This window comes from Eptatretus burgeri, chromosome 12 (genome assembly GCF_056783735.1).
Source record: "Eptatretus burgeri isolate ZD-2024b chromosome 12, Ebu_testis_v1, whole genome shotgun sequence".
NCBI lineage: Eukaryota > Metazoa > Chordata > Myxini > Myxiniformes > Myxinidae > Eptatretus > Eptatretus burgeri.
The window spans coordinates 36,919,372-36,932,764 of record NC_140972.1 but is presented as its reverse complement, the minus strand read 5'-3'; the positions used below and the strand labels follow the sequence as shown (position 1 = coordinate 36,932,764).

The 13,393-nt window shown below is 42.3% G+C and overlaps 1 protein-coding gene across 1 annotated transcript in view; it reads left to right on the top strand.

The window, feature by feature from the left end:
- The window catches only part of LOC147015425 (uncharacterized), an 80,361-nt gene extending 68,606 nt beyond the window's left edge, over window positions 1–11,755 (top strand). The window contains exons 13-15 of the mRNA XM_085850163.1: window positions 143–211; window positions 9,734–9,884; window positions 9,977–11,755. Coding sequence (XP_085706289.1) covers window positions 143–211; window positions 9,734–9,884; window positions 9,977–10,120 — 364 coding nt within the window. The 3' untranslated portion in view covers window positions 10,121–11,755. The remainder of the gene's footprint in view (window positions 1–142; window positions 212–9,733; window positions 9,885–9,976) is intronic.
- The last annotated feature ends 1,638 nt before the right edge of the window (window positions 11,756–13,393 follow it).

Genomic DNA, 13,393 nt, shown 5'->3' with positions numbered 1-13,393 from the left:
TGTTTTTCTCTTTCTTGTTCATCCCTTACTCTTTGTAATCGATCAATTACATCGCTGGGCTTTTATTCTTGTTGTAAGATGTCTTTGCTGGATTTTGTCTGACCTCCACAAGATGACCAATGAACTTTGATCCCTCCCTCAGGCCTTGCATTCTTCTTCTTGATTCATTGAGAGGACCCAGCCGGGAACACGTTATTCACACGTTATGGGAGTAAGGTTTCCATTTTTTTCTCCTCCCTTCACAATGTTAATTCTCATATTCCCATTATTCTTGATGTTATCACTTCTCTTCCCCTGTAGACTGCAACCTGGGACAACAAATTATGTTCAGAAAATGGATTTCGCTCCAATCTCTCAATTATACATTTTCGATACAGTTGAGGATAGCTGACAACTTGTCTGACATAATGTAAAAGGTAAAACTCTGAACAGCTAGTTATTTCACACAGCGGTCAAATGAGGTCATGTAAAGCTAAAAAGTGTCATTTTGAGCTCTGATGTTAACTTCTTGGTGCAGTATTTTCACTATGAAATGTATTTGGGCCTCAGTATTCTGGACAATCGTGCACCTTCTTGGGTACTCCTGGCAAACCGATTTAAGGCCTCGAGTGCATTACAATACTTGATTTATGAAATTATGAAATTGACGCTTTTGTCAAAAATATTGTAACGCAGTGTAGGTTTCTATCACTTTGAGCTTAAAATATCTCCAACAGGATTTTGAGAAAAAAAAATTTGGTGTCCACAGTTGCAGAAGTAACAGACAGCAGGGGTGGTACCAACAAAAATGGTTCAGGAGCTTATTGAGGCCAGGTTGTTAGCCAGTTGAAGCAAGGTGACATCTTTAGTGGGAAGCCTGTGTCATGTGCTCTGATGAAATGGTCGCATATAACAAGACTTTTCTACTATTAGACATTGAACCAATATTTACAAGAGCAAGAATTGCTTTGCAATACATGTCCCCGACCAATGTGATATTCTAAGTCCAAAAGGGCATAACTGAAAAATTGAGTAAACGCCCTGAAACGCAAACTTGTTTTCTAACCTATCATGATAAAGCCATGTATCAAGTTTCAGTTGAATATGTTAAAGGATGTAGGGAACAATTAATTATCTTTGAGGACACACTCTGGTGCTGAGTCCATTGTCATCCATGTGATAGTTCATTGTTTGATACTGTCCATCCATGTTCATCGGGGGATGGAGAATTTATCATTTATCATTTATCATATCAGGGGACGTCCCTTTGAGGCCAAGTCAACAATATCTTGACAGATTGATGTCAATGTGACATTGGTGTCATCATCTATCTCGACAAAATGTGTCAAAAGATCATCTGACAGTCCAACACTCCAGGCAAGGAGGTTATGCAGTTCAATGGGAATGGTATCTTCAGCAGATGCAAGCGTAATATCTGTGGCAGTTGGTGGCCATGGCCAGTCCAGAACAGGTGTTCTTTGCAAGGCGTACTTTATGATGAGTGCTGCTTAGTAGATATGCAAAGTTTCATTAACCTGAGATGCTGAAGCCACTGAGTGATGACTTGATTCAGTCTCAATGATCGGGACGTCACTGCATGATTTTTGATGCCATTTTCAGATGGCTACCAGCAAATGATACCAAGTGCCATTCACTGCACAGCTGCATTTACCTGAAGTCTGTGCGGGTAGCTCGTTCTCTTTCAGCACATTTCAATAATAAAGTGATGAGCTTAGTCATCCGAAATACTTCATGATTATTGATTAGTTCTTCCTCTATGATTGCACTGTGAAATGAAGCATACAGAGGCTGTGGCGTAGTTCGCACTGAAATTACTTAAATGTCGTTGTGGAACCGGCATCGCAGGGGAACCATGACGGAGAACCTGTGTCGGTTCCTCTCCGGACTCACCAAGAATTGCAGGCCATCGCACATGAATCACTTTGTGTCGTGGTGGGTCACTAATCAACCACGAACGCTAATAACTTGACCCCATGATTTAGGGTCCTCCGTCTAACAGCCGTTTCCCTATGGACACGTCACCTTATTTGGGAATCGCGCCCTCGGTACATACTTGTGTTATTTAGGTTACTTACCGGATCAGGTGCAGCCGAGCAGAGCTGCCAAGTACGTACCAGTTATTTAACAGATTATTGGGGAATAATGTCCCGGCTAAGCTTGGGTGCAGGCCATGCTGGGCCAATGGAGGAAAAGACAAAAATGAGCTGGGAACATTTCTAAGAAGCACATTTATTTAAACCAGGAGCAAGGAAAGTTATGTGGCACAGTTATGGGATTTACTGCAAATCTACAGCAGGGAAAGCAAAGAATTTGTGGGGTGCGGCAAAATGCAAACAATATTTACAAAAGAAGACAGAGCAGAATTATCCCAAAAATTCTTATGCAGTCAAGTTATGCTACGACAGGCTCCATCACATACACGCACACAAAAACACAAGGAAAAGTTGAGATAGCTTAGAAAGATATAAATGGTTGAGGATTAACGACCTCCAATACCTGACATGGCCTGGCAGACCTGCGCAACCCAAAATACTGAGGAAAGGGGAGGAGGGAGAAATACTGAGGGTGTCTCGGGTGTGTGTTTGAGAGGTGCAAGTGTAATGCGATGTGGGTGTAGCATCGTGTCAGAGGAAGAATGTGAGGTGCAAGTCAGTTCAGTTCACTCTTGAGTTCGCTCTTGGGTTTTGCTCTGAAAAGAACAGTTGGTCGGGCTTGCCCGCGTTGATTGCTTTTTTACGTCCACAGTAGACGAGAGCTAGATGGCAGAAGAAAGATGCGTGAGAGAAAAGATCCAATTGTAAATCGTGAAAGAGTCTATGTGTAAGTGTTGCTGCAGGATGTCACCTAAATGAGCGACGTTGAAATGGAAGCAGTCCCGGCTCGCAGCAGCAATGTGTGACTCCACGCCTGGTCACGCTGACTCAACACTTGTCCTTGCGCCGTCTGTCTCCCTGGTGAGGTCCGATGTCTGGCGAGCTCTGGCGTCTTCTGCTTGGCTCTGTCCCAGGTGACCTCTTGGCGATCTCTCCAGCTCTGTCCCCGGCGATACTGCTACAGCTGCGTCCCTGGCAATCTCTCGGCCATTGAGCCGCGTACACTATTTTTATGAGCCGCAGACAAGGGGAGTAGCCAAACATCAGATCAAAAGAGGCTTTCAGGGAAACTGAGCCTCCCCATTGGTCCATAGCGGTCATAGCCACATCATGCCAGGCCCCCGTGTGCGAAATCCGGCTCAGTCGCTCTCCAACAGGGGCAGCCTTCTCCCAATCATCAGCATGGTAATGGAATCCATCATCACTTCAGACATTAAATCCTTCCTCTTCTCCAATGGCTTGATTTCCTATCATCAATTTGGTTTCAAACCAGGTCACTCTACCCTGGATATGCTGATTCTGCTCTCCTAACACTAGATGGAGGTACTCAATGCTAGACATGAAATCAGAGCCATCTCCCTAGATGTATCGTGTGCTTTTGACATGGTCTGGTACCCTGCCCTGCTCACCAAACTCTCTTCCTATGATATCCAAGGCCATCTCCCCTCATGGCTCGCAGACTTTCTCCATTGTGCCAGCCAACGTGTGGCCCAAAATGGAGTTCTCTCATCCCCTCTTGCTGTCCAGGCTGGAGTTCCTCAAGGCAGCGTTATGGGCCCTGTTCTTTTTCTGATTTTCATCAATGATCTCTCTGACTCTGGAAAATCCTCTTTATCTCTTTGCTGATGACTCCACCCTCTGTCGTACCATCTGTTATCCCTCCGACCGACAAGCCACAGCTTCTTCGCTCTCTGCAGATCTGGATAAAATCACAAACTGGTCCAACACGTGGAACATGTCTTTCAATCCTGACAAATCTCACACTCTTACGATGTCTCTCCGAAAGGACCATTTAGAATCCCCCTCTCCCCCCCCCCCATCAACTTTCTAAACAATCCTCTGGAAGAAGTCCTTTCATTCAAGCTTCCAGGTCTCACTATCTGCCATGATCTTTCCTGGGAAATCCACATTTCCAACCTGGCTTCCAAAGCCAGTAGCTGACTGGGAATCCTCCGTCATGCAAAGTCCTTCCTCGGCCCACCTGAGCTCCTGACTGCATTCAAAGCTTTCGCCTACTGTCTGATGGAGTACTGCTCTTCCTTCTGGGCTGGTGCTCCTGCCTCTCACCTTTCTCGGCTTCACGCTGTGGAAACCAAGGCATTTGGGATCATTGGTATCTCCCGCAATGAAGCTGAGTCTTTGGGCCTCTCACTCTCTCACCGCAGGCAGGTCAGTGGTCGTTCTGTCTTCTACCATCTCCTTTCCGGTCTCGCCCCCCCCCTGCTCTCTCTGCGATATGTCCCCACCATATTTCCGCAGGACGCTCAAGACCCGCCAACAACCCCCTTCTGGTAATACTACCAAAATCACGAATCACTGCTCACCTTCACTCTTTCATTCTTCTTTTTTCCTGCCTTTGGAATAAACTCCCTCACTCTATTCAATCCCATTCTTCCCTCCAGGCCTTCAAAACTGTTGTTCACCACCACCTCTTATCTTCCCCCATCCAAAACCTCGATCTTTTCTACCCCCGTTAATCCACCCCAAACCCACCTCCTTCAAATTTCCTGCTTTCCTTCCTGAAAGTCCCTGTAATGTCCATCTTGTATACCCCGTGTTCCCCGCTCCATCCCTCTGCCTTCCAGCGATCTCCTAACGTCTTTGTTCCTCATCGTTTTGTCCTTCCCTCTCCCGCCCCTCTTGTCTCATACCCCCCCCCCCTTGCTTTGTGTGTTAGCTCTAATACGAGTCTCGACAATGTAACAAATTAAAAAGTGAATAGGCAGAACTACAATGGTCAACTAATCGCTGAAACTCAGAGGAGGTGGACAGCAGCTTCCTCTTCATTCACTTTTTTTCTCTAAGTTTGATGAGAAACTTCTTAATAAAATGCCCATAACAGGTGGCATGAAAACCTGCTTCGGCAGAGATGTCACTGTGTTCAACTTTGATGAGATGCTCATGATTCTTTGCAATTACATATTGGCAAGCACCAGCCATTCCTACCCACTTAATCAATCATTCGGGATATTCACTGCAAGTGGAGTAAGTGGGTGAATGAGGTCATTTTGTAACATTTTTGCAGTGCAGAAAGCACTTCAAAGATTGCTGTGCTCGACATGACAAACCTGTGATGATTGACGCGGCTCCACGATTGTGCACATCACGTGACACAAGCCAGCGCTCTGATTGGTCAAAGTTCAAAAGTAGTGTGAAATTCTTGCTTCAACGCTGAGAAATAGTTCAACCTTAAAGCGAACAAAACATATAAACTGGCAGGAATCAACAGTTAAACTTTTAGTTTGTGCTAGATCTTATCTTGTTCTCTGAATATTAATATTTATATTTTCGAACTTCTGACCTTGGAACGAAACTGAACAATAAATTATCTCAGGTTTCAGCCTACTGCTTGTCCAGCTTATGACCTCTCTCTGCTAAAATTTAATTTATTGCTGGCTTGTGCACGTTCCCTTCACTTCCACTGTTTTTTTTTAACCGTGCAATCAAAAATCTATTTCGTTTGGCCCGTCAGCATACCCATCTGAACTCTTGGCTCATTATTTTGGTAACCCATGTTTCGACCTCAAATACGATGTGTTTATCTTTTGTCTACTAACGTATGTGTAATTTATGTTGAGGTGCACTCATGTCTACTCATGGCTTTGTCCTCGAAATACAATTAATCAATTAATTAAAAAATACAAATACAATTAATTAAATTAATCAATGCAAAAAGTAAATAAATTGCATTTGAAATTGACCCTGCCTGCCGCTCCCATGGGGAGTGGGTGTACTGATCTGTGAAATTGATCATTATTTAACTTGTCCTTTCACACGTTTGAATTTAAAGTATGCTTAAGTATTTTAATATTAAATTTAATATCATTGTTTTGAATTGATCATCTGTCTAAGCAGCCATATTTGCCTTTGTGCACCTATGATTGACTGTGAAGCATATTTCTATCTTGTGCTTTTCAGAGCCAATCTTAAATCCCCAATTGCCATGTCTTTTTTTTGAAGGATGTGAAATGAAAATTTTGATTTTCAGATTACACTGAACAACAAATTTCAAAAAATTTTTTTTACTGGAGATGTGTAAAGTGATTAAGACTAATTTGGGTATGCTGATTTCAAAAATCATAACCGTTTTGCTGTATCACGTCAGGATTTTCAGGAACAGAAATATTCCCATTGCCTAGAAGTCAGGATTTCAATGAAATTTACATATGTCTTTAACATGTCTATTTCGTACAATTGTTGTTAACTTGTGTTATATTTCTTTCTTTCAGATAAAGATGAGTAGGCGTTCCTGTACCAATCATCCTGACAACTTCTGTTATGTCTGTGGTCGGTATACCAAAAAAGATCAACAGCGAAGTATATCTACAGCAGTGAAAATGAAGGCCGCCTACTTTCACTACTTCGGGTGTAAGGTGGGGGACCAAGAACAGAGCTGGGCACCACACATCTGCTGCACAAGCTGTCACACAACCTTGACTCAGTGGTTGGTGGGCAAGCGCGCGAGCATGCCATTTGCGGTGCCCATGATATGGCGTGAGCCGCAGAATCATCATGATGATTGTTATTTCTGCTGCACAAGCATCGCCGGCTTCAACAAGAAGAATAAAGGTCACATCAAGTACGCTGACTGCGTCTCTGCTCGTAAACCTGTGCCTCATGATGACGAGAACCCCGTTCCAACACCTCCAGCTGATCAGAACATAGCTGTAAGCAGTGGTGAAGAGGATGGTGATGATGAACCTTTTGAACCCGACACTCAAGAATCACACCTTCTGAACCAGGGAGACTTAAATGATCTTGTAAGAGATCTCTCGCTGTCAAAGGCGAAGGCAGAGCTGCTTGGATCAAGGCTGCAGCAGTGGAATCTACTTGAACCTAACACCAAGATATCCTTGTTCAGAGCACGTCACAGAGACATGGCTGAGTTCTTTGAGATGGAAGACACGATGACATTCTGCAGTGACATCAACGGTCTGTTGAAAGAACTTGGGTGTGATCACGATCCTGCAGACTGGCGCCTCTTCATCGACTCGGGGAAGAACAGCTTGAAGGCTGTTTTGCTCCACAATGGCAACGAGAAACCATCAGTCCCACTGGCTCACGCATTCGGCATGACAGAGACCTATGAGACTATGCGGCAGCTGCTTGATTCCATCAAGTACAATGACTTCAACTGGCACATCTGCGGAGACTTGAAAGTGGTGGCGCTGTTGTTAGGGCTGCAGTCAGGCTACACGAAATACATGTGCTTCCTTTGTCTCTGGGATAGCAGAGACGACAAGAATTACTGGACGAAGAAAGATTGGGAAGAGCGAAAAGAGCATGTACCTGGTCGACACAACGTGAAGCATGTCGCCCTTGTTGACCCAGCCAAGGTTTTCCTTCCACCACTCCACATAAAGCTCGGCTTGATGAAAAGTTTTGTACGGGCAATGGATCTGAATGGGCGTGGGTTTTTATACCTCAAGGAAAAGTTTGGCAACACCTTGTCGGAGACCAAGATCAAGGCTGGTGTCTTTGTTGGACCGCAAATCCGACAGATTATGAAGGACGAAACTTTTCCGACAACTCTAAACCCCAAAGAGCTGGCAGCGTGGAGGAGCTTCAAAGCTGTGACGGACAACTTCTTGGGGAACGAGCGTGCGGACAACTATGAAGAAATAGTGCAGCAGCTGCTGGAGTCCTTCAGGAAACTTGGCTCCAGGATGTCCCTGAAAATCCATTTCCTACACCAGCACCTGAACTTCTTCCCTGACAACTTGGGAGCAATCTCGGACGAGCACGGCGAGCGATTCCACCAAGAGATTTCACTCATGGAGACGCGTTACCAAGGGCGGCACAACCCGAACATGATGGGCGATTTCTGCTGGTTCCTGCATCGTGAAACTGACACAGAGCAGCACAAACGCAAAGCCAAATGCCTAAAGCATTTTTAATTACATTCTAGTGGAGTTTTTCTGTAATTTCTATAATTTTGAAGCATTCATGATGAAATAAATGAATAAATGAATTTTTGTAAATTTCATTGAAATCCTGACTTCTCGGCAATGGGAATATTTCTGTTACTGAAAATCCTGACGTGATACAGCAAAACGGTTATGATTTTTGAAATCAGCGTACCCAAATTCGTCTAAATCACTTTACACATCTCCAGTAAAAAAATTTTGTTGTTCAGTGTTATGTGCAGTCGGTCTCAGTTTTTTTTAATTTTGGTTTCCCTTACAAGGTCAGTACACTTTCTCTTTTGTGAAAACTCTTCTCCTGGTTTGCAAATACCCATTCACATTGTTCATGGTGAAGAAAGACACCAATAATGTTCTGCTTCAGGTTTGAAAACCGAACAGTTGAATGGGGCCAAATTGGCAAAAATAAAGACAATTAAGGATTTTCAAGACTACTTCTGCTGTTTTGCTGTTGAAATGTGAGAAGTGTGAAATTTTCCTGCTGCAAGAGAATCAGGGTTCTTCCAGGCCATATTTAGTCATTTGGATGATCAAATTATTTCCACATTTCACCCTGAATTACAACCTAAGGAATAAACTTTTTGGAATATTCTCTATCTTTTTTGTTTTTTTAACAGTGATCTAAGGCTCATTGAGGAACTTGTGCATAAATAGCATGCTGGACAAGAGCATTTGCAGATATTGGTGTGCTTTTATGTAAATTACAAAGACGTAGTCGACAGTGGACATACGTTCGTGTTATGGGATTTGAACATGGGCTCCCCACATTACAAGCCAGTGCTTCAGATTGGTATGCTAAAAGGCCAACCCATGAGCTGGATCTAAAACCTGTAAACACTGTCATCAAAATTTTGAAAGTGGTGACTCGTATGTGATGCATGCATGATTTGTAAGCTATTATAATAGTGGTAGGATGTAATCATAAGGATGATTTCAAAGCAAGGCTTGTAATCTGTACTTTGGAGGTGTTTTTCTTGGGCAATGTATAGATGTTGTTGTGACAGGACAGAAACATGAATATTGCCCATTCAGATAATTGAGGTACTGTAACCAAACGTCCCTCATATTGATAAACATGGAACAAAGCAGATTCAGACGGGCTTTGCATATTCAGATACTTTCCAGTTCATATTGTTTTGTCATTGCGTTAAAAGCTTTTTCATGGAAATTCAATGATATATACGTAAATGGAGGTAGTGATGATGTCACATTTGACCAAATTTTGTAGAATGCATGATTATATACATTTTATTTGGTTTTTGAGATATTCTTTCACTTCAAATGGGTTTCAATTTTAAAAATGTCATATATCTTCATCCTTGATCTCGTCTTTGCTGAAATAGCTCTGATTGTCTCTGCATGTTACATTCACTCTTTTTATCAATATTACCTGTGGCCATTTAAAATAGAATACAAAAACAGCATTGTTCATTAATTAGCAAGACCTCTTAGCTGAAGAATCAAAACAAAAGGAAAATTTCATTAAATGCTGGTGGTGACACCACAGTGACTAATTTTGCTTATGTGAAGTGATTCAACTGTTCTTGTAGCGGCAGTCAGATTTTCCAGGCATTTGCATTGAGTACATTATTCATTTGAGATGTGGTGTTATTGAGTCCAACTTAATTTATATATTTTTAAAGGGGGAAAGGATGTTGATTGGAGGATGTTTGACTGCTTTTTTGTGAACACTAGTTGTATTGTTTATTTTGCCAGGTACTTGGAAGAGGAATGGAGAGCAAGACATAGTGGTGAGAGGGGCTATTCCCAACAGACTATGCCTGGCTTTTCCCCTCGAGTTCCTCAGCAAAACAACTTCAGTGACTGTGGTGTATTCCTTCTGCATTATGCAGAAGCATTCTTTCAGGTTTGTTCCATTTACCTCTCACTCTTTCCAATGAACATGCACGGTTTTTTTGCTTACATTATTTTTTTGCTTACCCATCTTTCATTCCTTAGCATCCAATCTGCAGTTTTCAGCTTCCCATGCAACTTGAGTCCTGGTTTCTTTCATCCACCGTCGGACGACAAAAAAGAGAAGAAATACGACAGCTGATGATGCGCCTACAACAAGAACAGCAAGGGAACAAGCAAGGAACATGATTCAAGTTTGGACCGAGACAATGGCAATCGATTTCTCTCAACCACACATTTGTTTGGCTGAGATAAAGACAAGGAGGAATAAAGAAACTTATTTTTGTTTATATTTATGGTTTTTTGTACCATCAAGACAAGCTGCACATCCACTGGTTAATTTTTATTTTTTTTTGCATTCATTACAAATGTTGGATTTAGGATATCAGCAATGTGTGGCTATGTTGTATACATGGGTGTTAGCAAGGCCAGTGTTTGGCTGGGGAACTGATGGGGATTGTAATGCAAGGAAACACTCATTGAAACGCACAGAGATTTTGCTCACATCCTCTTCCCCTCGACCATTTTCTTTTCAAGTTTATTTGACATAAAAGTGATGAGCGATCGGTTAATAAATGGTGCTGCAGAAATGCCAACGGAGGAAGCAAAAACTTGCAACCAACCATCAAGACAACTCTACAAATGAAATGTTCACAGCTTGAGAGTTCATCAAGCAGGACACATCCTGTGACAGACAAGGACCCAGCCTTCCGCAACTGGATTTGAAATGACATCTCGAAACAACATGAAAATGACGGACAAAAGTCTGTACAAGTTTGATGACAGGTCATCCGCGCTGTTGATGAGATGGTGCAATTAGTATGTGCCCGTTTGCACAAAGGTGAGGCAAAAAGACATTGTGCATTCCGCTTGCCTCCCTTTCTGCCTTAGTTTTGTTTGAGTTGTTACCTTTTTCTACAATGTTCTTTAAATTTTGACTTCTCCCATTCCCTTTTTTTCTATTTAACTCTTGCTGTGGCATCTTACCAGCAAATCACATGAATTGACGTTTAATTGAGCTGATGGTTTGTCACGTTGTGTGTGTTAGTAAACATGGCTGTCCAGCCCTGTGTTCATATCTTCATGTGTGGTTTATTATATATCGAGTGATGTTTATTTTTGTTAAGTTCGATCCAGTTTAAACTCCATTCGCTCTGTGATTTGCGCTCCACGTGGCCCACTTGCTCTGCAACTTGCATGCCATATGACCTGGATACGTTACACACATATTAAGGCTACGTTGTATTACTTGCAATATCGGAGCACATTTGAGTACTGTACATATCCGTTTTTGACAGCTGTGGAGCTTGGCCACACTGCTTCAAACGTGTTCTGTAGTTGTGGAGTGATTGTTTAGAAAAATTGAAAAAGCTAAATGAATAGGAATTGACAACCACTGTTTCTTGCAAATGCACCGTATGCCATTTCTGAAATTCTGTCGCTGTTTTTATCACACAAGAAAAAAGAACCGACAATCTCGGCGGAGGCACCATGATAAACATGCCCTCGCTAAAATGCTAATTTTCTACTGGCATAAATGTACAGACAACTTTAGTCAGACCAATTTTGCACCAAATTGAGGAGAGTCGTAAGAAAACTTTCACTTTCGCATTATTAAAGAGAATGGATTCGTCAGTGATAGGGTGTGACCTTTGCATCAGCAGCTTTATCCGTCTTTGAGATTGCATTCATGATGTCCGCTGCTCTGGTGACATTCTACCTTTAATCCTTCATTTGTTTTCACAACTTCAAGTTGCTCATGCATTTATAACCAGTCATGTCTTTGGTTGCCTGTTTGTAATATTAAAGAATCTCTCGGTGATAGTCTTGTCTATGAGCCTGCTCTGAGGATATTTAACGCAAGCCAAGCGAAAAGTGGGGTTGAGCAGTTGGTTCACATTGTATGTCCATTTACAAACATCAGTTTATGATCAAGGGTCAATTTGATTGCAATTGAATGTTATATTTTGAATATTAATCTCATAACAAACCTGAAGCTTAGCAGTACTTTGGCTCTGAATTAATCCTGACTGTGAATGCCCAGACGAGTGAGTTTTTTTTTGTTTGTTTGTTTTTTACTCTGTTTGCCTGCCTGGCAATCGATCAAAATTGAAAATCATTCCAAACAGGAAACCGACTGTTTTTAAAGGACATCATAAAGGACACAAAAAAGCATGAATAACTAATTTCACATGTTAAATAAGGTGGTGTAAAAGACACTGCATTAACAGCGGTAAACTTCCAGAATTTTTCTTTTTCAACAACTTTTGAAATCTCTTGTATTTCAATATCATTATCCGTTATACTTGAACATGAGAACACAACCTTTTTGGTACTTCCAAAATCTTTTAATTTAGCAGTATTTGGACAAATATTACGTTATCATGACCAATCAAATTTGCCGCTTGCAGACCACACCCATGTCTCTGTTTCTCAAGACTGCATGGGTAAGGTGTTCTCTGAACTCCAGTTTAGGAAGGTTTTTTTTCGACACATATATCATATAAAGCTCATTCTAACCACTCACTGATCGACTGACTGATATTAATGATCGGTAACTTCCGGGTGATATAGAAAGCTGAAATTTCACCTGCCAATGGACATCAAAGCCAAAACACCGGGAAAAAAATCACACAACCGTCGGAAAGCATCCGCAAATTAAAAAAATTAATGCTGGTGAGCGACCCGAGACAATTGGGAAAGCACGGTTCGTTATTACTAACAATATGTAAGCACACCCCATTAGTATATGTTGTTATGGATTGGCCTCCTGTCGGAATTGTGAAGGGAGTTCTCGAATTCACTTCCTGGCTGAAGATCCTGAAGGCGACAAACCGTGGATAAAGCTGTGGCGCGACAGTTTAACCACAGACACCATCTGAGACGCTTAATTTAGGTAGGGTCCAGCATCAAAATCCGCTTTGCCTTCCCAGCAAGTTTTATTACCCCACATGAGAACTGTGCTTCCCGACCTGACCCCTGGATCAAATACGGCCGAGTGTTATTGTAGGTGGATCACCAACTTATGACTGCTCATGGTGGACCGGTGGAAACTAACTCCTTGTTACACACACTATGCTTAACCAATGGAATTAACAACCAGACAGTTTGGAAAATGGTTTGTATTGTGGTTTAACTACAAGCAGTGTCACAAAAGATATATCCTTCCCTGAGCACATAAGCCCACTCTTAATCAGTCACTTGTCACATAATACCAACAAGTGCCACAGTCATATCAGGAAAAGAGAGTGAGAAGAATACGAGGTGTGGGGGAGGGGGGGAAAGGATGTCATGAAGAAGAAGGGGGTGTCATGTGACGTGTCCCTTGAGGGGCAGAGGGTGGATGCGTGTGGCAGAGGAAATGGTGTTCGGTGCAACATTTGGTATCAGCTCTGAAAAAAGCAGTTGGCACTTGGGATAAGTGTACATCACAGACACTAACAAATGCTTGTGCATCCAAAG